The sequence below is a fragment of the Pleurodeles waltl genome, chromosome 5 (assembly GCF_031143425.1).
Source record: "Pleurodeles waltl isolate 20211129_DDA chromosome 5, aPleWal1.hap1.20221129, whole genome shotgun sequence".
Classification (NCBI taxonomy): Eukaryota; Metazoa; Chordata; class Amphibia; order Caudata; family Salamandridae; genus Pleurodeles; species Pleurodeles waltl.
Window position 1 is genome coordinate 570,040,826 of NC_090444.1, and position 26,295 is coordinate 570,067,120.

Below are 26,295 nucleotides of genomic sequence, written 5' to 3' on the forward strand. Positions count from 1 at the left end.
TTGGAGCAGGTCCGCTGTCCTCGGGAGTTTCTTGTCGTCGTCGAAGCAGGGCAGTCCTCAGAGGATTCAGAGGTCGCTGGTCCCTTTGGAAGGCGTCGCTGGAGCAGAGTTCTTTGGAAGGCAGGAGACAGGCCGGTGAGTTTCTGGAGCCAAGGCAGTTGTTGTCTTCTGGTCTTCCTCTGCAGGGGTTTTCAGCTAGGCAGTCCTTCTTCTTCTTCTTGTTGTTGCAGGAATCTAGTTTCTAGGTTCAGGGAGAGCCCTTAAATACTAAATTTAAGGGCGTGTTTAGGTCTGGGGGGTTAGTAGCCAATGGCTACTAGCCCTGAGGGTGGGTACACCCTCTTTGTGCCTCCTCCCAAGGGGAGGGGGTCACATCCCTAATCCTATTGGGGGAATCCTCCATCTGCAAGATGGAGGATTTCTAAAAGTTAGTCACCTCAGCTCAGGACACTTTAGGGGCTGTCCTGACTGGCCAGTGACTCCTCCTTGTTATTCTCATTTTCTCCGGCCTTGCCGCCAAAAGTGGGGGCCGGGGCCGGAGGGGGCGGGCAACTCCACTAGCTGGAGTGTCCTGCGGTGCTGTGACAAAGGGGTGAGCCTTTGAGGCTTACCGCCAGGTGTTATAGCTCCTGCCTGGGGGAGGTGTTAGCATCTCCACCCAGTGCAGGCTTTGTTACTGGCCTCAGAGTGACAAAGGCACTCTCCCCATGGGGCCAGCAACATGTCTCTGGTGTGGCAGGCTGCTGGAACTAGTCAGCCTACACAGACAGTCGGTTAAGTTTCAGGGGGCACCTCTAAGGTGCCCTCTGTGGTGCATTTTACAATAAAATGTACACTGGCATCAGTGTGCATTTATTGTGCTGAGAAGTTTGATACCAAACTTCTCAGTTTTCAGTGCAGCCATTATGGTGCTGTGGAGTTCGTGTAAAACAGACTCCCAGACCATATACTCTTATGGCTACCCTGCACTTACAATGTCTAAGGTTTTGCTTAGACACTGTAGGGGCACAGTGCTCATGCACTGGTACCCTCACCTATGGTATAGTGCACCCTGCCTTAGGGCTGTAAGGCCTGCTAGAGGGGTGTCTTACCTATACTGCATAGGCAGTGAGAGGCTGGCATGGCACCCTGAGGGGAGTGCCATGTCGACTTATTCATTTTGTTCTCACTAGCACACACAAGCTGGTAAGCAGTGTGTCTGTGCTGGGTGAGAGGTCTCTAGGGTGGCATAATGCATGCTGCAGCCCTTAGAGACCTTCCCTGGCATCAGGGCCCTTGGTACCAGTTACAAGGGACTTATCTGGGTGCCAGGGTGTGCCAATTGTGGAATCAAAAGTACAGGTTAGGGAAAGAACACTGGTGCTGGGGCCTGGTTAGCAGGCCTCAGCACCCTTTCAATTCAAAACATAGCATCAGCAAAGGCAAAAAGTCAGGGGGTAACCATGCCAAGGAGGCATTTCCTTACAGCCTCCAACTCCACTATCTGAGACTTCCGCTCAGCTAATTCTCAACGCAAGGCACGAAGCACACCATGCTGCTTAGAGAGGCACACCCCTCGAATAAACACTTTAAATGCCTCCCAAAGCGTACCGGCCGAGCTCACCGACCCATGATTCTCAGCAAAGAAATGCAAAATGGCCTCCCGCACCTCCTCACGGAACACCAGGGAGCAAGTCTGAGGCATATACCTAGGCCTGATGTGAATGCTCCCATTTCTGTGCTGCAGTTGAAGCCCCAGCAGCAAGACGTCATAATGCTGTAACTCTTCTACCGATCAGTGGATGTTGATGGCCCAATATGAGACTACGGCGGAGCTCAATCTTCGGTGGATGGACTTGGAGATGCAGACATATTGGTGCACGGTGCTCTTCCCCGGAGTTGGACTTCGTGTTGTTAGCTGGCAGGTAGCTTCTTTAACACTTGTTTGTTTGTTTTTCCCCCTTGTTAATGATGCTCTTTTGTGATGCAAAGCATATATACATGTCTCGAACAGGTCTTACACGGATAGATCAGACATTCCCAGAGTGCCTTAAGGTACATATTATACAATCACTGTACTTCGTCTTAATGTAAGAGGACTTAATGTGCCTGTGAAGAGGTTTGCCCTTCTTTCCCTCCTCAAGGAATCCAAGTGTGACATATGCCTGTTACAAGAAACACACCTAGCTGGGGCAGATTGGAGGAGATTGAGGTCTGGACTGTTTGATAGGCAGTAACACTCTGCGGGCCCTGGGCAGAGGGTAAGGATGTAGCGATGTTGTTGGCCACGCACTTCCCGGGGAGGATACTGGGAATACAAGCTGAAGTGAAAGGGAGATTATTAGCAATACTTCTAGACCTATAAGGGTCTAGATTCATGTTTGCATGCTTTTACGGCCTTAATGACCAACAACAATTTCTTAGAGAAGCAATTGGTCAGGTATTCTTCACAGACGTATTTATAGGAGGGGACTTCAATATCGTCCCAGACACCCATCTAGATAGATTAGCTCAGCGTCACAGCCAGGCCGGAGCATTCTTCATAGACTTTCGGGAGTGGATGGAGGAGGCAGGTTTGATGGATGTGTGGTGGGTGAAGAATTCTGCAGTTCAAGGATATACTTATTTTTCAGCTTCCCACCAGACCTATGCGCACTTAGACCTTTACCTCACCTTGCTGCACATTTCTAGCTTGTTGGCCCAGGTGGCGATTGGGGTATTGGCCCTATCTGATCGTGCCCCGGTCACACTGCACCTCCAGTCACCAAGCCCCTGCTCGGCTCTGAAACCTTGGCACCTGAACGTTAATCTCCTTGAATATGAGGCTATAGCAATAGAAATTAAGAATATGATATGCATACTTTACTTTCAATGACACCTTGGAGCCCCAGTGGCTCTCTTGTGAGACACATTAAAACCAGTTACTAAGGGCCAGTCTATTGCCTTTGCAGCACACTTTAATAAAAGTAGGCATGTCAAGCGCCAGCAACTGAATGACCGTGTTAGAGAATTGGAGAGGATGCATAGGAATACTGGCTCAATGCCTACGCACTGAGAGCTGTCTGTGATCCGTAAACAACTAAAGACCCTAGACTGACAGGGCGGAGTATGTTCTCCTGGGCACGAAGCAAAAGTACTATGTGGTGGGGTGTGGATAAAGCAGGACCCCTTTTGGCATATCTCCTCCACACCCAAACAGAGCAACTGAGGGTAAATGAAATAAGATTGCAAAACTGAACTGTCGGGCGAGAAGGGTCCGATTCTTAAGGCGTTTGAAGCTTTTTATACCTCCCTCTATGCAGCCGAGGTGTTGGACCCTACTGAGATTGAATACTACTTGGAGCCAGCCCCACTGACCTGTCTCCCACATAGCACCCATTAGACAAAAATATCCCCCCCCCCCCCAAAAAAAAAACTGAGGTGCTTATGGCCATCTAATGCCTCTGACCGGGGAAGGTCCCATGGCACGATGGTCTTGGAGTGGAATTTTATAAATCCTTCGGGGTACTCCTAGTGTCTATTTTGGCTTGATTATAAAATGGCTTTGTGACATCCGGCAATCTCACTCCTACGATGCAATTAAGCACGAATATAGTGATCCCAAAGCCAGGGCAAGACCCTCATTTGAGCTCATCTTACTGGCCGATCACACCGTTAAATACTGCTGCTAAGCTCTTTCCGGGCATCTAGGTTGGGGCCCTATATGCAGGGCCTGGTGGACCCAGAGTGAGCGTGCACAGATAACACTAGAAGGCCCTGCCATATCTTGGACGAAACCCAGCGTGCCAAGAGGTCTTAGCATCTGTCTATAGATACAAAGAAAGGCTTTCGACAGAGTACATTGGGGATCCTTACATACACTCCTTCCCCACTATGGGCTGGGACTGCGGATTTGCCACTGGATCTTATGTAATGATAGCTCTCCACAGGCAATGGTGAGCTTGAATAGCTCTGTGCCTAAGCCAGATTCCATCTTTATAGGCATGCAACAGGGTTGCCCCACTGTTGCTGCTGCTATAGTCTCTGTATATGGAGACACTTGCCAAATGAATGCCAACATCTACACATTCATGCTATTCCAATGCGTGGTGGGTCTCAAGACAGCACTCTATGTGGATGATGTGCTGCTCTAGGTGTCTCAGCCGCAACAATCACTCCTGGTGATTTATGTAGGAATTGACAACATTTGGAGCAGTGGCGGGTTACAAAACAAATTTGAATAAGTCCTCTATCCTAAAGCTCACAGTACCGGAAACAGGTGGGGTGCAGCTCAGAAGCTGCTTTTTGCATGGGCTATGCAGGGATTAAAGTACTTAGGCATACAGATTCATCCTACGCCGACAGCTACACCCTCTCCTGGCTAGGCCGTGTGGCATCAATCAAAATTATGCTATTACCCAAAGTGCTTTTTATTATGCAAACCCTCTTGCTGCAGCCTCCTTGTGGGCTCTTAAATAAACTGCAGAACCTAATCTGGGAGTTTATCTGAGCCGGATAAAGTCAAGAATGGTGTAGACACAGGCCGATCTGCCAGTGTCTGAGGGCGGGCTTGGGGAGGTACCTCACCTGCTAAGCTACTATCAGGCAGCACTATTTAGTGGAATTATCATGTGTGCGCACTAAAATACTGGTGCTTCATTATCAGGCAGTGGCTGGGCAACATGTATGGAAAATTCCTTTACTTCCAAAGGCATCCCAACCCCTGTGTTCACATATCCCCGGTCTTGTGCACCACGATGGAGGTGTGGGGAAAAGGTGTATGTGAAACGAGGCTTACCACTCGTATAGCTCCACAAACCCCACTCATTGGCAACCCAGATTTTCTGCCGGGACCCATTCTAGATCTGGCAGGACTCCAAATGTAAGAGTTGGAGACTTCTTTGACACTGATGGTATCGTGGACTTCCTGCCACTCCAGGAGGATTATGGTGTACCAGCGGCTGCATACTGGCAATGTTTGGCCGTGACTGGGTGACTTTGCCTGCAATCCGTCTACTTGCTAGCAGGCCCCTTACCCCTTTCGAGAGATGGTTGCATAACTGCACATCTGATAAAAAGCTTATTCAGCTTTCTACCACCTTTTTGGTGATCCCTCCACTCCTGGTAAAGACCACAGCAAGACACAGGTGGGAAAGGGAGTGTGGACGCTCTTTCTGATAAAGAATGGCTATGTCCTGCACCGTGTGAGGGTTTTGGCCTGTAATATGAATACCTGTAGGAAGTTGGCTCTGTATGCACTATTTCAAAGTAAGGAATAGTATGCACAGAGTCCAAGGGTTCCCCTTAGAGGTAAGATAGTGGCAAAAAGAGATAATACTAATGCTCTATTTTGTGGTAGTGTGGTCGAGCAGTAGGCTTATCCAAGGAGTAGTGTTAAGCATTTGTTGTACATACACATAGACAATAAATGAGGTACACACACTCAGAGACAAATCCAGCCAATAGGTTTTTATATAGAAAAATATATTTTCTTAGTTTATTTTAAGAACCACAGGTTCAAATTCTACATGTAATATCTCATTCGAAAGGTATTGCAGGTAAGTACTTTAGGAACTTCAAATCATCAAAATTGCATGTATACTTTTCAAGTTATTCACAAATAGCTGTTTTAAAAGTGGACACTTAGTGCAATTTTCACAGTTCCTAGGGGAGGTAAGTATTTGTTAGGTTAACCAGGTAAGTAAGACACTTACAGGGCTTAGTTCTTGGTCCAAGGTAGCCCACCGTTGGGGGTTCAGAGCAACCCCAAAGTCACCACACCAGCAGATCAGGGCCGGTCAGGTGCAGAGTTCAAAGTGGTGCCCAAAACGCATAGGCTAGAATGGAGAGAAGGGGGTGCCCCGGTTCCGGTCTGCTTGCAGGTAAGTACCCGCGTCTTCGGAGGGCAGACCAGGGGGGTTTTGTAGGGCACCGGGGGGGACACAAGCCCACACAGAAATTTCACCCTCAGCAGCGCGGGGGCGGCCGGGTGCAGTGTAGAAACAAGCGTCGGGTTTGTAATGGAAGTCAATGGGAGATCTAGGGATCTCTTCAGCGCTGCAGGCAGGCAAGGGGGGGGGTTCCTCGGGGAAACCTCCACTTGGGCAAGGGAGAGGGACTTCTGGGGGTCACTCCTCCAGTGAAAGTCCGGTCCTTCAGGTCCTGGGGGCTGCGGGTGCAGGGTCTCTCCCAGGTGTCGGGACTTAGGATTCAAAGAGTCGCGGTCAGGGGAAGCCTCGGGATTCCCTCTGCAGGCGGCGCTGTGGGGGCTCAGGGGGGACAGGTTTTTGTACTCAGTCTTAGAGTAGTCCTGGGGTCCCTCCTGAGGTGTTGGATCGCCACCAGCCGAGTCGGGGTCGCCGGGTGCAGTGTTGCAAGTCTCACGCTTCTTGCGGGGAGCTTGCAGGGTTCTTTAAAGCTGCTGCAAACAAAGTTGCAGCTTTTCTTGGAGCAGGTCCGCTGTCCTCGGGAGTTTCTTGTCTTTTCGAAGCAGGGGCAGTCCTCAGAGGATGTCGAGGTCGCTGGTCCCTTTGGAAGGCGTCGCTGGAGCAGGATCTTTGGAAGGCAGGAGACAGGCCGGTGAGTTTCTGGAGCCAAGGCAGTTGTCGTCTTCTGGTCTTCCTCTGCAGGGGTTTTCAGCTAGGCAGTCCTTCTTCTTGTAGTTGCAGGAATCTAATTTTCTAGGGTTCAGGGTAGCCCTTAAATACTAAATTTAAGGGCGTGTTTAGGTCTGGGGGGTTAGTAGCCAATGGCTACTAGCCCTGAGGGTGGGTACACCCTCTTTGTGCCTCCTCCCAAGGGGAGGGGGTCACAATCCTAACCCTATTGGGGGAATCCTCCATCTGCAAGATGGAGGATTTCTAAAAGTTAGAGTCACTTCAGCTCAGGACACCTTAGGGGCTGTCCTGACTGGCCAGTGACTCCTCCTTGTTGCTTTCTTTGTTCCCTCCAGCCTTGCCGCCAAAAGTGGGGGCCGTGGCCGGAGGGGGCGGGCAACTCCACTAAGCTGGAGTGCCCTGCTGGGCTGTGACAGGGGTGAGCCTTTGAGGCTCACCGCCAGGTGTTACAGCTCCTGCCTGGGGGAGGTGTTAGCATCTCCACCCAGTGCAGGCTTTGTTACTGGCCTCAGAGTGACAAAGGCACTCTCCCCATGGGGCCAGCAACATGTCTCTAGTGTGGCAGGCTGCTGGAACTAGTCAGCCTACACAGACAGTCGGTTAAGTTTCAGGGGGCACCTCTAAGGTGCCCTCTGTGGTGTATTTTACAATAAAATGTACACTGGCATCAGTGTGCATTTATTGTGCTGAGAAGTTTGATACCAAACTTCCCAGTTTTCAGTGTAGCCATTATGGTGCTGTGGAGTTCGTGTTTGACAGACTCCCAGACCATATACTCTTATGGCTACCCTGCACTTACAATGTCTAAGGTTTTGTTTAGACACTGTAGGGGTACCATGCTCATGCACTGGTACCCTCACCTATGGTATAGTGCACCCTGCCTTAGGGCTGTAAGGCCTGCTAGAGGGGTGGCTTACCTATACTGCATAGGCAGTGAGAGGCTGGCATGGCACCCTGAGGGGAGTGCCATGTCGACTTACTCGTTTTGTCCTCACTAGCACACACAAGCTGGCAAGCAGTGTGTCTGTGCTGAGTGAGAGGTCTCCAGGGTGGCATAAGACATGCTGCAGCCCTTAGAGACCTTCCTTGGCATCAGGGCCCTTGGTACTAGAGGTACCAGTTACAAGGGACTTATCTGGATGCCAGGGTCTGCCAATTGTGGATACAAAAGTACAGGTTAGGGAAAGAACACTGGTGCTGGGGCCTGGTTAGCAGGCCTCAGCACACTTTCAATTGTAAACATAGCATCAGCAAAGGCAAAAAGTCAGGGGGCAACATGCCAAGGAGGCATTTCCTTACAATACCAAGGAACGTTTCCTAAAAATAGCTCATTATTGGTACTATACACCGAGCAGGTTGCTGGATGGAGGTCGGGTAGCACAGACCGGTGCTGGCGCCAATACAATCAGCTGGGCACGATAACATATTCTGTGGCATTATCCTAAGAATGTCTTCTTCTGGGACTTCGTTCTACACACTATAGATGAAATCTATTAAACTAACATTACGTGGTTCCCAAGCGATTTACTGTTAGGGCTACTGAACCCGCTGTCTTAGCCGTCCCTTTCGGGGATTAAGAGGATATTATGCTGGCGATAGGGTCCGCCAATCATTTGTTACTGACTTGATGGAACTCGAGTGACATCCACCACACATGGACTGGCTCCATGAATTATGAGACATTCTGGCATGAAAAAGATCACAACGAGGGCCACAGGCGCAATGCCGGTGTTTATTAAGACCTGGGGCCCCTGCATCAACTACTGAGTTTGGAGAGCTGACCATCCCTCATTATCTACACATACTACATTTGACCGCTCCCCATGCCACCTTTACAAGATGGCACTCACCTTTGCAGAGCGTCCTAGCTAGTCCCTATTCGCCCCTGTTAAAGGACCTGTTGGTATGTCCTAGAATAGACACTGCCGTCTTATGCTGTTTTGCCTTGTTTTTCCCCTGTTCATTCGCGCGCCCCTCCCCCCCTCTCCTTCCCCCCCACCCCATTTTCTATTGATGACCACTTGTGGATTGTTATGACATTGCTGTACTTGTCTTAAATTCTAAATTCAATGAAATGATCTTAATCCTAAAAAATAATTTTCCTTCCTTTTCAGTGATGCAAAGTTATGGGAGCCGAGTTGAACCACAAACTTCCTTCCATCCAGTGTTATCCCAGGCCCCCTTTAAAAATAGTACCTCACTTGTCTGGATAGGCTAAGTGCCCCCAACAGGGATTGTGGTGATAACTAAGGTGAGCGTACTAATTTGTCCTGCAATTGGGAACCATTTGGGGAAACTTATCAAACCCAGACATTTCTGAAAAGTTTCCATCAAGGGGATTCAAGGGCAATATTGCTTGTGTGGATTCCTCAGTTTTTTTGTTTTTTTTTAAATTTGTTTTTTGTACCAGAATACCCTGCAAACGTAAAACACTGAATAAAACACTATTTTTCCTTGCATTTCTGTGACGCAAACTACAGCAGTATGCAGGGATCCACAAATTTTTAACCCCACTGGTGTGCCCATGACAGGAATGCATAACACCAGGGTCAATGATAGTCCAAGCATGAGGGCTTACGTTGACCCTGGGGTGATCCTTTCCTGACGCAGGCACCAGGCACACAAGTGATGTAGCGTTTTTACCAGGACATGTGGGGAAACTCTTGGTGGTAGGAATTTCGTGGATCCCTGCACACTCCTGTAATTTACATGACAAATGCAAGAAAAAATAGTGATTATTTATTTAACGTTTCATTTTTTCAGGGTATTCTGGGTAAGAAAACCTTTAGGAAGTCACACAAGCCAACCCTCCATGGACTCTCCCAGGTGTCTGGTTTTCAGAAATGTCTGGGTTTGATGGGTTTCCCTAAATGGCCAACAAGTCCAGGACCAAACACGCAGGTGCCCGCTTTACAAAACCATGTTCTTTTGTGATAGATAATTTTGATGTCTCCACAGTACATTTTGGGCCCTCCCCTGTTGTAGCCACTTGCCGACACTAGTGAGGCAATGTTTTTACTCTGGAGACTTAGGGGAACGCAGGATGGTAGAAGATTTGTAGCTACCTGCAGATTCCAGGACTTTCCCTCAAGGAAAATGTGTTTTTAATCAACATTTGTGATTTGTAGGGGATTGTAGGTGAAGCAAACCTGGTGAGATCCACACAAGTCCTGCACCCTTTGCCCCCCCCCACCCCCACAATCCCCAGTACTAGTGTCTTAAAGTTAATCCACCACTCACACTTGGGTTTTGCACCTCCAGAAATTCTGGTTTCAAGACATAGGTACTTATCAAAGTATCTGAATATTGAAACCAAGATTTCTGAAGGTGAGCAATAAAGCCTCTTCAAGCCACCAACCGCTTTATGGTTCATTCACACACAACACTTACATACCGCTGGCCATGGGCCCAGTCCAACTGATCATTACACTCGCATCAACTTAACGCTGCCGGACAAGGGCCCATCACATTCATGTGCCACGGGGTGGAATAAGTTTGACTACATTTTACCACCTGTCAAGTAAACGCCTCGTTCCTGAACATTACCGAACACATGCGTAAGGAATCTTTACTAATGGTTCCCATGACAGACACATGAGGCTCAGGAAGACATGACTTTCGTGCCTTTAGAGCACTCTCTGTGCTGAATCTAATTCCAACCAGTTTGTCGATTGAAGCTTGGGGGTGTTTGAAAATGCCCTGTGAGGCCCATTCATCGAACTGAGTGAGCATATCTACCTTTGAAACTAAGGCTGACATGCTGGGGAATTTTCGCGGAGCTCCCGAAAGAGAATGTCAAACTATGAAGAAGGGTAGTGTTTAGCACACAGGGTAGTCCTTGAGGACATAGCCCGTGTCCAGCCACACCGTTATGTGCAGTGCTGTGACTGTAATGGACTTATGCTATGACAAATCAAACATCTAAGTTCTGACGGAGGATGAACATGGCCAGCTGGTCAAACATTGATCCATATGTGTCATAGTAATTCAGTTTAAGTGGGGGCACCAATGGACTTTAATCCATTGGTGTAGATGTGTAGCTGTACTACCTCTACTATCTGCCTTCTATCTAAGCAATATCCCTGGGAAAGTATACCTACTGTAAGCTCTTCTTATCCATCAGGTCTCTGTCCTCATCATAGTCAATCAATCAGAAATCTGTAGTGCGCACTACTCGCCCGTAAGGGTCTCAAGGCGCTGAGGGGGGTTGGTCCTCTGTGCTTCAGTCAAAGAACCAGGTTTCAAGGTCCATCCTGAAGTATAGTAACAATGGTGGCTGCCTGAGGTGAATAAGCAAGGTGTTACAGCTCTTTGCCACGAGGTAGGTGAAGGATCTTCCTCCAGCTAAGGTCTTCCGTATGCAGGGCATGGTGGATAGTGCCTGTGGAGCGGAAAGGTCTGGCGGAGGAATAGATGATTTTTTTGTTGAGGTTGGTGGGTCCTAGGTCGTGGATCATGAGTTTGAAGTTGATCCTGTTCTCGACAGGGAGCCAGTGGAGGTGTCTCAGGTGTCTGTTTGTGGCAGGGGACATCGACAATGAGTCTGGTTGAGGTGTTCCTGATGTGCTGTAGCTGGCCACCAGGAGTTGTCCCAAGATGAGGCTCTGTCTTGTCTGAGTTGAGATTGAGGCAGCTCTTTCATCCAGGCGGTGACTGCTTTCATCCTGTTGTGAAAGTTCTTCTTGGCAGTTGTAGGGTTTTTGGTCAGCTGGGGGTTTGTCGGCATAGGAGACTATCTTCAGTCTGGCTTCTGATGATGGATTTGATTGGAGCCATGTGGTTGATCAGTGTGGGGCTCAGGGAGGAGCCCTGGGGAACTCCACAGCTCCCTAGGTTCCGACATGTATGGTGGGAGTCTGTGTTCTGCCAGTCAGGAAGGAGCGTATCCACTGTATAGCCATGCTGTGGATGCCGGTTATGTGGAGTCTGGCGCAGAAGGTGTGATGGCTGACTGTGTTAAATGCGGCCGATAGGTCCAGTAGGATGAGGGTTGCTATTTGGCCGCAGTTAAGCGAGCATTTGTCATCTGTGGCAGCGAGGAGGGCAGTCTCTGTGCTCTGGTTACTCCTGAAGCCTGATTGGGAGCTGTCCAGAATGTTGTCCTCAATGTGTTTACAGAGCTGTGCGTTGATGGCTTTTTCGATGACCTTGGCTGGGAAAGGTAGCAGAGATGGGGGCAGTAGTTCTTGAGATCCAGTGGGTTGGCTGTGGGTTTCTTCAGGAGCAGGCAGCTCTCGGCATGCTTCCAGTCCTTGGGGAAGGTAGCTGTCTCCATGAAGCAGTTGAGTGTGGCAGAGATCAGGTGCGATGGAGGTGTTGGCTTTGAAATGTGGTGAAGACAGGGACAGTAGGGGCTCCGGAGTGGATGTTGCTCATGGTAGAGTGGGTCTAGTCTGTGGTGAGGGTGGTCCAGCAGTGCAGGATCTGTGAAGGCTTAAAGGATCGAGCTGGAGGGTTGTTTTTGGGCTTAGAGGGTCTTGGGGTCTGAAGCTATCATAGATGTCCTTGATATTTCGATGGGAGAATGTGGCTAGTCTGTTGCAGAGGTCCTGAGATGGAGGGATGTCTGCAGCTTCCAGTTGGGGTTTGGTGAACTCTTTAACCACGGTGAAGTGCTCTTTGGTATTGTGTGTGGTGGCACTGATACGGTCCTGCAGGGTGGCTTCTCTAGTGGATCTGTTGAGATGGTGGTTGGATTTGATGGTGGAATTGAAGGCCGTGAGGTCCTCCGGGGACTGGCTGGTTTCTCCATCTTTTTTCTAGCCGTCTGCGGGTGCACCTGGAGTCCAGGGGAGAACCAGCTGGCCTCCTTGAGGTTGTTTACCTGAGGCAAGTCAGGACTGCGCTAGAGTGTTGGTGCATTCAGAGATCCATTGGTGGAAGTTCTGTGCTGAGATGTTTGCGTCTGGTGAGGGGAGGTGGTGACTTGCTGAAGGTGTTGGTGAGCTGTTCCTCCGTTATCTGGTTACATTTCCTATGTGGAAAGCAGAGGTGGACTGTAGGTGTGGTGATGGAGAAATGAACAGTGGTGGTCAGTCCAGTGTAGCTTGGAGGTGTTTGCAACTGATATTGTTGCTGGCGGAGAAAATTGGGTTGAGTGTCCAGCTATGTGTGTCGGCAAGGTGACCAGTTGCTTGAAGCAGATTGTGGCGAGGTTCTGCATAATTGCCAAGTGAACATATACTAATCCCTTCCATCCCTAGCTACTTGAAGCTCAAGAAAACATGTCTTTCATGCACCATCAGTGCACTTACTGTGCTAAATCCAACTCCTTCCAGCTTGTGGATGCAAGTTGGAGGTGTCCAGGTATGCCTTGCAAGGCCTATTCCTCAAACTGAGCGAGCAGATCTACCATTAAAACTAAGGCAGACGTGATGGTGAATACTTCCTAAAGTCTCAAGTGAAAAGCCAAACAAATATCTTGTGGGACTCAATCACCAGCACTTCTTTTGCTTTGAAAGTGAAGCTACAAATTGAGTTTGCACTCTTTCAAACAAGTAGAAATGTTGGTGAATATGTCCCACAGGACATTTGTTGGACTTATTACAGTTAATCTGGTTCTTGCTGGCAGTCAAGGTGATCCTTGTGTAGCATACATGAGTTCCCTAACAAGCATTTCAAAATTTAGTCCTGCCTTTAACATTTTGCCACACAGGGTACTCGGTGACAACATGGCATATGTTCTGTCCACTAGTATGTGCAGTGTGGAGACTATAATGCACGTTGATCATCGGGCAGAACATCTACCACATTCCGATGGCAAATAAGTGTTGAGCAGGCCATGAAGTCCAAGATTTGCTGAAGTAGATGAACTAAAAATCTAAGTAGTAGTGGCCAATAGACGTTTGGTATCCATGCACAGCCATTGAAAGGCTTACCCAACAGCAGCTTCCTCACTCAATTTCCCAGAAGCTTTCTTCAGTATGATGCAACATAAAGCAAGTAGGAAAACACAGGGCTGGCTGAGATGGGCACTAGGGACAGCAAACATGACTCCTGCCTCTTGCTCTGCTTCAAGCACAGGTTACATGGCCTATCCTTTTATGGTGTTTTAGTAATTAGATCAGCAAAGTGTTGCTCCTGCAGCCTTGCCACATCCTGCAGAACAAATCGATTGAAGGCTGCTGCTTCTGGAGCAGCAGTAAGGCTTTCAATCACAGACAACTGACAGTCAAGGAAAAACGAGTCTTCCTGTGATTGTCTGACAATAAACAGCATACGATTCGCATGTTGACATCTGGATCAGGCGGGTAAACCGTTTCTTGTAACAAGTATTACAACTCATTGTACGATTGAACTTGCTCATTCTTGTCCACTCCACCCATGTACTCATTGTAATTTAAGTATATAGGTGGGCTTCTGGACTTCGGCCATCTGACCCCAAACCGTGATGGGGGAAGTGCTCATCATGAATTGCAGTGAGCACGTACACATTACGCCTATCCGAGAACTTGACTGTGAGCAGTTCGTTGGAACACAACACAATATTTTGGAGCCTCTTGCAAACAAGCACCTGCAGGAATCCTTTGCATTGACAATCAACAGTACCACAGGTCACAGTGCCAACTTTGTAGAGGTCACCGAACAGCTCTACTCCTATATAGAAAGTGTCCACATAAAGGTTATAACCTTTGTGAAGGAGTGGCTGGACAAGCTTCCATGCAGTCTTTCGTGTTACCCCTAGTGTGGAAGGGTTTAGCTTGGAGTCACTCCCTGTACATACTCTTGCTGTATACATACCCAGACGAGCTCTCACACAGCATGTACACCTTGATGCCATAGCACGCTCTTTTGCGTGCAATGTACTGCTTGAACAGAAGCCACTTTTTTTGTACATGATCAGGGACTCAACTGCTATATTCTTTCCAGGAGTATAGATCTCTGGAAACCAGGCTGTATTTTTTTTAAACAACCTGTCATGGTCTGGATGATCCCGGGGCAATGCAGCAGAATTGTTATTGAAATGCAGCATGCGCTGCAATAGCAAATAACTATCTCTGCCCGTAAATGGTGCGAAGATGGGGTTTAGCCAAACTGTGCAAGTCCAGTAGGACTTCAGTTGGGTTCCTGCACTAACCCCATTTTGAGTGTAAGGCCCAAAAATATCTTCAACTGCGCCAGCGAAGTGGGGGTCCACTGGCGTGCCCTAGAATGGGGCCCTAAAGTGCCTCCATGCTCCCTCAAATTGCTCAGCACGCAGGTTTGTTTGCTGCACAATTTGCTGAAGGAAGTCAACATCCAAAAAGAGATGGACATAGTCAATTGGCAAGAAGTTGGCTGTATCGACTTAACATCCAGGGTCGCCAGTAAAAGGTGGAATTTGGGGCTGAACTAAACTGGGGGGGGGTGGGGGCTGCCAAGAGAGCACTCTGTTCTCTCTGCCGCTCACACCTGCTCTCTGGGTAGGACTAACATGTTGTTTTCCTGCTACACAGACTGTGCTTGCAAAGGAACATCACGATTGTCCTCATTGTCTCCCTCAGACTCACTGGAAGAGAAGTCATCGGATGGGACTCTGCAGACTGAAAAATCACTCCCTGATTCAGCTCCATTGCCCTCACAATCAGATCTGTCCTCCATAACCAGAGTTAGGGCTTGAGCAGCAGTTATCCAAGGAGACTTCATCTCTGCTAATGGCTAAACTGTCCCCCTAAAGCCTAGCCTACATAGAAGGCAGATATGGTCTCAAAATTTGTGTTTAAATGTCGGTCACCTTACTTTTTCCCCTCAATCGGCACATTCTCTGAAGACCTTGAGGAGAAAAGACACTAAGTCACCTTGCCACATACTCATTATCACAGCCTTTAGCACTGGTGGTGCCCAGTACAGCAATCATTTTTGGTGCCTCCCCCTCCCATGACCTCCTGATTCCCTCACTAGCACCCAGCAGAAGTGCCCTTCATCTCCATAGTCCCCCCCCCTCGCAAATACATTTCATTTGTTTTAGAGCACAGGTATCGGTTGGCTTTACTGATCCATTCAGCTATTTACATAAAATACAGATCTGTTCTTTGCAGCAGGCATATAAACCTGCACTATGTTATTGCATCAAAATTCAGACAAAAGTCAGATTTTTCTCTAGCAACAGTTATCTTGAAATTTGGATTGCTGTTTAAAAGCTATAAATGTGTGTGTATATGCATGTATGTATCTCCCTCCCTCTGTAGTCTCTCAATTTTGTATGTGAGATCAAATTTTTTTTTATTTTTTATTTTTAATATAAATGTGTGGTTTCCCTGGGGGTGATCATAGGCCCCCAGGGAAACCACATATAACAAATAAAAAAAATAAAAAGTCGTCCCAAAGTGAGTCAGCACTGCTTGTGGGTGACCCCTGCCCCGCCAACCAATCTTTTCATAATTTTATTCAAACGAGGTCTCCCTAAAAGCTGGGGAGGCCTTTTTGGGCCAGGTTTCCCCACAGGAGTAGAGAGCAGGTTACCTGCTATTTCTCTGCTCTGGAAAGCGAGGGACGTCAGATCCCCTCGTGTCGCGCTGACCTCAAAGATGGGCGGGTGCGGCATTAGGGGAGGACACAAAGCTTTTCAATATCAACCCAGGGCTTTTTGTTTATAAAACAAATATATATTTCTCCAGTGCAAAGCACCAGAGGATTTTTTTGTATTTTTATTTATTTATTTATTTATTTAAACCTCGGCCAGTGGATGTGACCCACACCAGGGAGGGTGCTCGTGTCTGCCATTGGCAGACACACGTACCAAAGGAGTTAACTTCCCTTTTGACCAACATCTAATTGATCCCCAGGTGGATCAAACCTTAGAAAAAATGAAGAAAACGGGTTGCCAAATCAATGGGGCACTTCAACTAACCACTCCTCGTGGACACTCTCGGCATCCCAAATACAAACAGGTCACCAAGACAACTTCATCAGATAACTCACCCCCTTCCTATAGGCAACAGCATAAGGCCTCCCCTTCAAGGGGAAATTACAGAGGCACATATAGAGGTAATAATTCCAAAGGGCGTGGAAAGGGTGCCTCCCTTCACGCCACACCCTCCACCTCCTAACAGTGACTTGTTTCCCATTCCTCCCGACCACTTAAGACCTGTCGGGGCGAATACAACTTTTCTTTCCGACTTGGAAAACCATAATAGACTAGTGGGTGTTCAATATTATCCAACATGGTTATTGTCTGGAGATCATCAAAATCCCTCCAAACATCCTACCTCGCAGACTCAAATTTTCTGTTTTAAACAGGAAGTAAGCCTCTCTTGCAAAAATGAGCCAAAGACCTTGTTCCTATAAAACAACAAGGTACAGGAGTATACTCCCTATACTTCCTCATTGCCAAAAAAGACTGCTCATTCTGGCCTATATTAGACCTCTGGCCGTTAGTGTTACATCCTCTCGGAGCACTTTCACATAGTAACTCTTCAGGTTGTGATTTCACTATTACAACAAGGCGACTTTGTCTGTACTGGACTTAGACTCTTACATTCACATCCCAATACAATCCAGCTCACCACAAATACCTTAGGTAGATAGCAGAAACACATTATCAATTCAATGTGCTCCCATTCAGATTCACGACAGCACCCCGTGTGTTCACCAAAGGCCTAGCAGTAGTCCCAGCTCATCTTCGCAGAGTAGTCAGGTCTTGTCTGGATGATTGGCTCATGTGTCTCCCAGCACACTCGGACCACTCCGACTTCAACTGGGGTTTCCAAAAGTCACACCTTCATCCTTCACAGATTCCCCCTTATCTAGGGGCTATTCTCAACACAGCTGGGATTATGGTAGCCAAATGCAGCCAGGACTCAACTTCACAGCGCTGCTACATCAATTTCACCCCAATCAACACAAGTTGTAACAGTTCAGAGACTCTTAGGCATGATGGCATCTTGTATTGTATTAGTGGCACATGCAAGACCATGTATGCATCTGCTGCAGGATTACCTGGTGAGTCAATGGTCACAGTTACAGGGTCAGTTACAAGTTCTAATTTTGGTAGACAGCTGAACACCTCACACTGCAGTGGTGGAACACAAAACAGGCAGCCGTTCCTCGGCCCTGTTCCCCCACATTCTCACAGCGAATGGATCCCTCAAGGATGAGAAGCACACCTACAGCATCTCACAGTTCAGTGTCTCTGGGACACCAAACATTAGAGCCTTCACATCAACTACCTGGAGCTTCAGGCATTTCACATAGCACTGAAAGCATTTCTAGTTCACCTGAAAAGCAAAGATGTCTTGGTCTGGATGGACCACATGATGGCCATGTTCCTGTTACAAAAACAGGCGGGGTTGGGTGGGGGGTGGTGAAAGGAGTATTGTGGGGGGTGGAGAGACACATTGTGACTATTTTAGCCAATTTGGCGCTGGGCAATATGTCAACAATATGTCAACATTCAGGGATATTTACCTATGCCTTTCCACCTCTCCCTCTTCCATTTGTGGTTCGGAAGCTCAGGCAAACATCTCAGCCTTATTCTGATAGCTCCCTTTTGGACTTGACAGCCTTGGTCTACCACACTACTCTGGCTTTCTGTGTTACCAAACAAGAAGCTTCCCCTCAACCCTGATCTTCTCACTCACAATCATGGAGGTGTCGAGTACTCCATTCCCAAGGAATTCAACCTTGCGATTTGACTCCTGAAGTCATAGTTTGGTTACCTCAGTCTCCCGCCAGAATGTATGACCATTGTCAAAGAAGCCTGTAAACCCACAACCACAGCATGTTATTCTGCTAGGTGGAAACTGTTTGTTTTCTATTGCCACTGTAAACACATTGACCCATTCGATGCAGCTATTCAAATCATTGTCTATCTACTCTGTTTGCAGACCTCTGGCCTAGCGTACACTTCAATACACCTGCATTGGGCTGCAATTGATGCCTACTTGCTAAGCAGACAGCACTTATCATTGTTTAAGGTACTAGTAATTTAGGCATTCATGGGAGGCCTTAAAAGGGTAAATCCACCTAGGGTTCTGCCTGCGCCTGCTTGGAGTCTCAGCGTTGTACTCCCCAGAATTATGGGTCCACCATTTGAACCATTGCATAACTGCCCTCTCCAGTTCCTATCTTGGAAGATTGTTGTATTTTTTTTTTGGTAAGCAGGCAATTCACTTGGACATGTTGGTGAGCAACAGATATTAACCTTGGAAGAACCTTTCTTCCAGCTACAGAGTCCATGTAGTCCTTCAAAATAACCCACATTTCCTTCCAAAGATGGTTTCTGCTTTCTACCTAAATCAGTCAGTTGACTTACCAGTTTTCTTTCTGCAACCTGATTCAGTTGCAGAAAGGGCCCTTTTTACACTAGATGTAAAAATAATTTTCATGTACTATATTGACAGAACTAAAGATTTTTATAAAACCAAGCAACATTGTTACTTTTTCATTCCCTTACATAGCGAAGCATATAACTAAAACAGGCATTTCTAGATGGATAATTTAATGTATTCAGACATGTTATGCCAAAGCTAAAAGGACTTTGCTCACACCTCCTAGAGCACTCTACACGTAAAATATGAGCATCTATGGCTTTCCTGGGCAATACACCAAAAGCTGAAATCTGTAAAGCAGCGACATGGTCAACTCCACAAACTTTCACTAGACATTACTGTGTGGATTTATTAGCACACCAGCAAGCAAATGTAGAACGGGCAGTGCTATGTATACTTTTTAAAACTGCAACACAGGTTCGTCACCTCTTTCTGATTTATAATCTACACCCACACATGCCATCAGATGTATTGTTACTTACCCTGTAAGCATCTGTTAGTGGTATGTAGTGCTGTAGATTCACATGTCCGCCCTCTTCCCAGAAACCTGAGGTCGTTGCAGTGCCTTTTCATACTCTCATATGTATGGACCTCTCTACTGAAACACATTCTCACCCGACTGTGGGAATACAATCTAACAATGGAGTCGATGCCCATATGCAATATCAAGTCGTCAATTTGCCTTGTGACTCAAGAATTCTAAGAAAAACAACTTGCACATATCTGGCAACACTAGATGGCAGGAGTAAGCAAAACGTGTGAATCTACAGCACTGCATGTCACAAACCGGTGTTTACGGGGTAAGTAACCTAATCCTTTTAGCCCGACACCCAGGACGTATTGTTTGAGGTCAAGAAAAACAAGATTTCACATTTACTTTGTCCTTGGGGAAAAGTACGCCTAACCCCCTGCTGCACAAACCCTTTGTCTGCCAATTTACAGTACCACATTATGGAGCAGGGAAGGGAGTTCCCTGCAGTTGTGGTAATTTGTGTCTATACATTAATGCTGTTCGAACTTGTATTTATGGTTCAATAATGCAAAGCCTTTATTATTAGGGTGAGCACACTAAATATATTGTAAGCGCGGACCGCACTACTGACTGTGGTTGTAGTAAAAAAAAAAAGTGTACACACGTTTGCAAAGTTTAACAATAAGAGGCTGTGTATAATGTTCTGATTAAATGCAAATATGTGCAGTAGCTTAAAAGCAAGATTGATGATTCTTTGCTTTCAAAATAAAATTTTCACAAAAAATGCAACTAGGAAAACATTTTGCTACACTACTGTGAAATTATAGGTACCATTTCTTTGAAGCCTTATTTAGTCAAATATATTGATGCATGCAAGTACTTCCAAACAATATTCATAATAGAAAATCACTGTAACCAGTTTAAACAAGGTTATGGGAAATATGAAAATAGACAAGCGTTGGCAAAGCCAATAGGTCCAACACTGGTGGTCAGTCTTGGTTTTGTCAGTTCGTGTCTTGTTTTGACATGGCTTTTGTAAAACTTGAGCTGCTGGTCTCAAAAAGCACGCATTAACACAGTAGTTTCTGGCACTTAACAGAATTACTTTGTGTGCCAATATGCTCCTTGTGAATGAGCCTATTTTCCCTCCCAGCAAAGCCAGCCAATAGATTGAGAGAGAATTTTAATAAAAACAAAAGGTCTTGGTTAACACCAGACCTAATTAGGGGCCCAATTCTTTAAAGAAAAAAAAAAAAAAAAAAGTGCACCCATGCTATGTCTTTGCATTAGTGCAGATTAACGTATTTTATGAACTCAAAAGGACTTACAGAAGTAAACCAGGAAATAGTACTCCTAGAAAGTGCTTGTGAACTGTATTTCAGCACAAGCAAACATGCATGTGTAGACTTACTCATGTGAAAATCTGAGCGTTTAGAAGTTCACTTTCCCTCCAACCAATTTTTCCCAACCACAGAAGAAGCTTCTCCTTGTCAGGAGTAAAGTTCCAACCCTGCAAGTTAGTATGTTTGCCCAGACTCAAAAGGGAATTCCAACCTTGAAACTATTGCTTACCTCTACCTTCAGCCCCTGCATGTAGGTATTAGCCTTGGCATAATCTGAGAAGCCATTATCAGAGCTCTTGTGTAATGAGATTGCTGCCATAATTTTCCAGTACACTACATAACACCAAAGGGACAAGTATATATTTTTCAGGGCCAGATTTATGAAGCGACCTGTGCCATGGACAGGTAGTTACTTAATTAAATTCCACACCCCTGAGTATAGTCTTGCATAGTCCCTTTATATTTTTTAAACACATTCAATCCCATGTTTGCTCCTTTTATGACTTAATTTGCAGATATAAGATTTTATAGTTTTTATATATCTTTGCCAGTGTCCAGGTTGCAATTAACTATGCACCATGATAATAAAAATTTAAATCAAGTGATCTGAATCCACAAACTTTTGCCTAAATCTGCAACGTCTCATCTGACAATTCTCAATAAGCAAACTTTCATTTACAGCAAAATGGTATATACTTTGTGATTGCATCTGTACTCACATGAGATCAAAGTACTATCATATGGACTCCCAATGGAACATTTATTTATTTGCGTCCTTCCTAAACCTAGGCAGGGGCCAAGGGATTCTAGGTCATTGATCCATTATGCACTGTACCACAGGTATACAGATGTTTAGCCAGATTCAGCAGCAAGCTCCATAGAGCATATATTACAATGAAACCAAATTACAGCTTTCGTCTTTGTCACACTTGGCTGTTGTGTTGGTTGCATAAATTCAGGAACTTGACATAGCCAAACTGAGTTAATCCAGGATTAAGACGAAGATAACCTGTAATGATGAAAAGCTTAATTTAATGTCGTGACAGTTTGGGTGATCTTTTCTTTTGCAGAATGTTTTGTCAATTTCTTGTTTTGCTTGCCCCTGAATACTGATGTACAATGTGTTTTCAGTGGTCAAAATGTGTTACCAAGTACCTCCTTGTCAACTTTTTCATCTGAACTTTTGGAGATCTCTTGGCTGTTATGTTTGTTTTGTGGTATATACATTATAGTGCCTTTGTTGGTCAGAGGTGTAAGAAGAATTAACTTGCTGTTTTGTGCCATAACCTGCTTCCTTTAACAGTTAAACTGGTCTCCTTTATCTATCCCTCGTCTTTTGTGCAAGTGTGTTGCTAGTAATAAAGTTCTTAGAGTTTGTCACAAGCTTACAAAAGTGTGCATGTATGATGGTGCTGTTCATATTTATTTGTATTGAATACATGTACTCCCCTTGGTTCCAGGTCCTCATTTGTAATAAGTATTTTTCGTCATTGCATTCAAGTTGTCTTAGAAGTACACAATTCAGTCTAAATATTGATTTAATAGAGCTTAACTGCCAAGAGTGTAGAGCTTATAACCATATTACACTTCTTCTCCCCCCCTTTTTTTTTTTTTACCCTTCGACAGGTGCTGACATTGATGCTCTCTGTGTGGCCCCTCGCCATGTGGAAAGATCTGACTTCTTTCAAAACTTTCTTGACAAGTTAAAGCCCCTAGCAGGAGTCAAAAACCTAAGGGCAAGTGTTAAATTTGATTGCATTCATATTGGTAACTGCGTCATTTGATTTGACCTTGATGTTGAAGTGTAATAAAATGCAATCTGTGCACATGTAGTTCGACTTCCAAATGGCAGTGCGCCCATTTAATCCCTCAACTTCCAGCTGTTGAAAAAGATTGATTTCTGTTGGTCAACACACATTTGTGTTTGTTTAAATAAGACTCCTTTTAAGATCAATCAACTGTTCTCCAGCGTTAGATCTTTCATTGGTATCATGCTTTCTAGTATTCCCTGTGGTGAAGATGGGTATTTGTGGCACATTATAAACAATAAATTCACATGCAACCGAATTAGCACACCTAGCTAAATTTTTGAACGTTTAGGCTCTCTGCCAACAAGGGGGGCCAGCATCAGACTCTACATTTAGGAGCCTTATACAGTTACTTTACTGCATGACTAGTAAGCATAGTGCTAGATATTTCATTTTTATGGCTAATAGTCTGTGGTCTCAGTTTTGCAAGCCATTTTAGCTGCAAAATGTCACTATTAAACCATCCAGAGTCTTCCCTTTTCAGCAGGAAATCCGAGAAAACTGACCTAGAAGAACTTGAATGAATACCATCAACATTTATGTGAACTAATCTGTTAACCACCTCCACAGAGACAAGCCATGCTAAAGCAAGGACCATTTTATAGTCATTTCGTTACCCTTAAAACACCCCCCTACTCTTTCCCACCAAGATGTTTGGCTGATGATCATTGATGCGCAAGTAGCCTTACTCCACCAGGACACTGTTCAAGAGGAAGCGCATTGCACTCCTTAACCGTGCATAGCCTTGTGGCTGATCACTCTTCCCTACCCCCAAACCTCAACCTTGTGATAAGCCCTTATTTTGGGTAGTTCACAGTTAACCCTTCATAACGCCCTGCCCCCACCTTTCCAAAAAAGGTATACATGCCATACTTGCACACTTTGTTTCCTAAAGTCTTGTATTCTAATGGTACCCTGGGTTTGTAAATTCCCCTGGTATAAGGGAGCAGAAAATAGCCAAAATATTGCTGCTTTTTTGGGGGATAGGGAGGGACCGGAAGGATAATGGGGAGACAAGTGGGGTGAAAGATAGGTTTATTTCCAAAAATGGTATCACTTGCTTCCTCATTTCAGGAATGAGCAGATGTAAGGAAATGCCTCCTTGGCATGGTTACCCCCTGACTTTTTGCCTTTGCTGATGCTATGTTTTGATTTGAAAGTGTGCTGAGGCCTACTAACCAGGCCCCAGCACCAGTGTTCTTTCCCTAACCTGTACTTTTGTTTTCACAATTGGCACACCCTGGCATCCAGGTAAGTCCCTTGTAACTGGTACCCCTGGTACCAAGGGCCCTGGTGCCAGGGAAGGTCTCTAAGGGCTGCAGCATATCTTATGCCACCCTGGGGACCCCTCACTCAGCACAGGCACACTGCTTGCCAGCTTGTGTGTGCTGGTGAGGACAAAACGAGTAAGTAGACATGGCACTCCCCTCAGGGTGCCATGCCAACCTCACACTACCTATGCAGTATAGATAAGTCACCCCTCTAGCAGGCCTTACAGCCCTAAGGCAGGGTGCACTATACCATAGGTGAGGGCACCAGTGCATGAGCACTGTGCCCCTACAGTGTCTAAGCCAAACCTTGGACATTATAAGTGCAGGGTAGCCATAAGAGTATATGGTCTGGGAGTCTGTCAAACACGAACTCCACAGCACCATAATGGCTACACTGAAAACTGGGAAGTTTGTTATCAAACTTCTCAGCACAATAAATGCACACTGATGCCAGTGTACATTTTATTGTAAAATACACCCCAGAGGGCACCTTAGAGGTGCCCCCTGAAACTTTAACCAACTACCCGTGTAGGCTGACTGGTTTTAGCAGCCTGCCACACTCGAGACATGTTGCTGGCCACATGGGGAGAGTGCCTTTGTCACTCTGTGGTTAGTAACAAAGCCTGCCCTGGGTGGAGATGCTATCACCTCCCCCAGGCAGGAGCTGTAACACCTGGCGGTGAGCCTCAAAGGCTCACCCCCTTTGTTCCAGCACCACAGGGCACTCCAGCTAGTGGAGTTGCCCGCCCCCTCCGGCCACGGCCCCACTTTTGGCGGCAAGGCCGGAGGAAATGAGAATAACAAGGAGGAGTCACTGGCCAGTCAGGACAGCCCCTAAGGTGTCCTGAGCTGACTCTAACTTTTAGAAATCCTCCATCTTGCAGATGGAGGATTCCCCCAATAGGGATAGGAATGTGACCCCCTCCCCTTGGGAGGAGGCACAAAGAGGGTGTGCCCACCCTCAGGGCTAGTAGCCATTGGCTACTAACCCCCCAGACCTAAACACGCCCTTAAATTTAGTATTTAAGGGCTCCCCTGAACCTAGGAACTCAGATTCCTGCAACCTAAAGAATAAGAGGACTGCTGAGCTGAAAAACCCTGCAGAGAAGATGGAGACACCAACTGCTTTGGCCCCAGCCCTACCGGCCTGTCTCCACCCCCCCCCCCCCCCCCCCCCTCTTCAGAAGAAAACTGCTCCAGCTACGCTTTCCCCAGGACCAGCGACCTCTGAATCCTCAGAGGACTGCCCTGCTCTAAAAGGACCAAGAAACTCCAGAGAACAGCGCCCCTGTTCAACAAAGACTGCAACTTTGTTTCCAGAGGAGCAACTTTAAAGACCCCTGTAATTCCCGCCAGAAGCGTGAGACTTGCAACACTGCACCCGGCGATCCTGACTCGACTGGTGAAGAAACAACGCTACAGGGAGGACCCCCAGGCGACTCCAAGACTGTGAGTAACCAAAGTTGTCCCCGCTGAGCCCCCACAGCGACGCCTGCAGAGGGAATCCCGAGGCTCCCCTTGACCGCGACTGTCTGATTCCCAGATCCCGACGCCTGGAAAAGACCCTGCACCCGCAGCCTCCAGGACCTGAAGGATCGGAACTCCAGTGCAGGAGTGACCCCCAGGAGGCCCTCTCCCTTGCCCAGGTGGTGGCTACCCCGAGGAGCCCCCCCTTGCCTGCCTGCACCGCTGAAGAGACCCCTTGGTCTCTGTAGGAAGTTGGCTCTGTATGTACTATTTCAAAGTAAGGAATAGTATGCACAGAGTCCAAGGGTTCCCCTTAGAGGTAAGATAGTGGCAAAAAGAGATAATACTAATGCTCTATTTTGTGGTAGTGTGGTCGAGCAGTAGGCTTATCAAAGGAGTAGTGTTAAGCATTTGTTGTACATACACACAAGCAATAAATGAGGAACACACACTCAGAGACAAATCCAGGCCAATAGGTTTTGTTATAGAAACATCTTTTCTTAGTTTATTTTAAGAACCACAGGTTCAAATTCTACATGTAATATCTCATTTGAAAGGTATTGCAGGTAAGTACTTTAGGAACTTTGAATCATTACATTAGCATGTATACTTTTTACATAAAACACAATAAGCGGTTTTAAAAGTGGACACAGTGCAATTTTCACAGTTCCTGTGGGAGGTAAGTTTTTGTTAGTTTTGTCAGGTAAGTAAATCACTTACAAGTCTCAGGTTTGGGTCCAAGGTAGCCTACCGTTGGGGGTTCAGAGCAACCCTGAAGTTACCACACCAGCAGCTCAGGGCCGGTCAGGTGCAGAGGTCAAAGAGGTGCCCAAAACACATAGGCTTCAATGGAGAGAAGGGGGTGCCCCGGTTCCGGTCTGCCAGCAGGTAAGTACCCGCGTCTTCGGAGGGCAGACCAGGGGGGTTTTGTAGGGCACCGGGGGGGACACAAGTTCACACAAAAAGTACACCCTCAGCGGCACTGGGGCGGCCGGGTGCAGTGTAGAAACAAGCGTCTGGTTTTCAATGTAAATCAATGAGACCAAGGGATCTCTTCAGCGGTGCAGGCAGGCAAGGGGGGGGCTCCTCGGGGTAGCCACCACCTGGGCAA

The 26,295-nt window shown here is 46.7% G+C and overlaps 1 protein-coding gene across 1 annotated transcript in view; it reads left to right on the forward strand.

The window, feature by feature from the left end:
- Positions 1 to 26,295, forward strand: part of PAPOLG (poly(A) polymerase gamma) — a 523,629-nt gene that overhangs the window by 88,375 nt on the left and 408,959 nt on the right. The window contains exon 5 of the mRNA XM_069234379.1: positions 22,265 to 22,378. Within this exon, the coding sequence (XP_069090480.1) occupies positions 22,265 to 22,378 (114 nt within the window). The remainder of the gene's footprint in view (positions 1 to 22,264; positions 22,379 to 26,295) is intronic.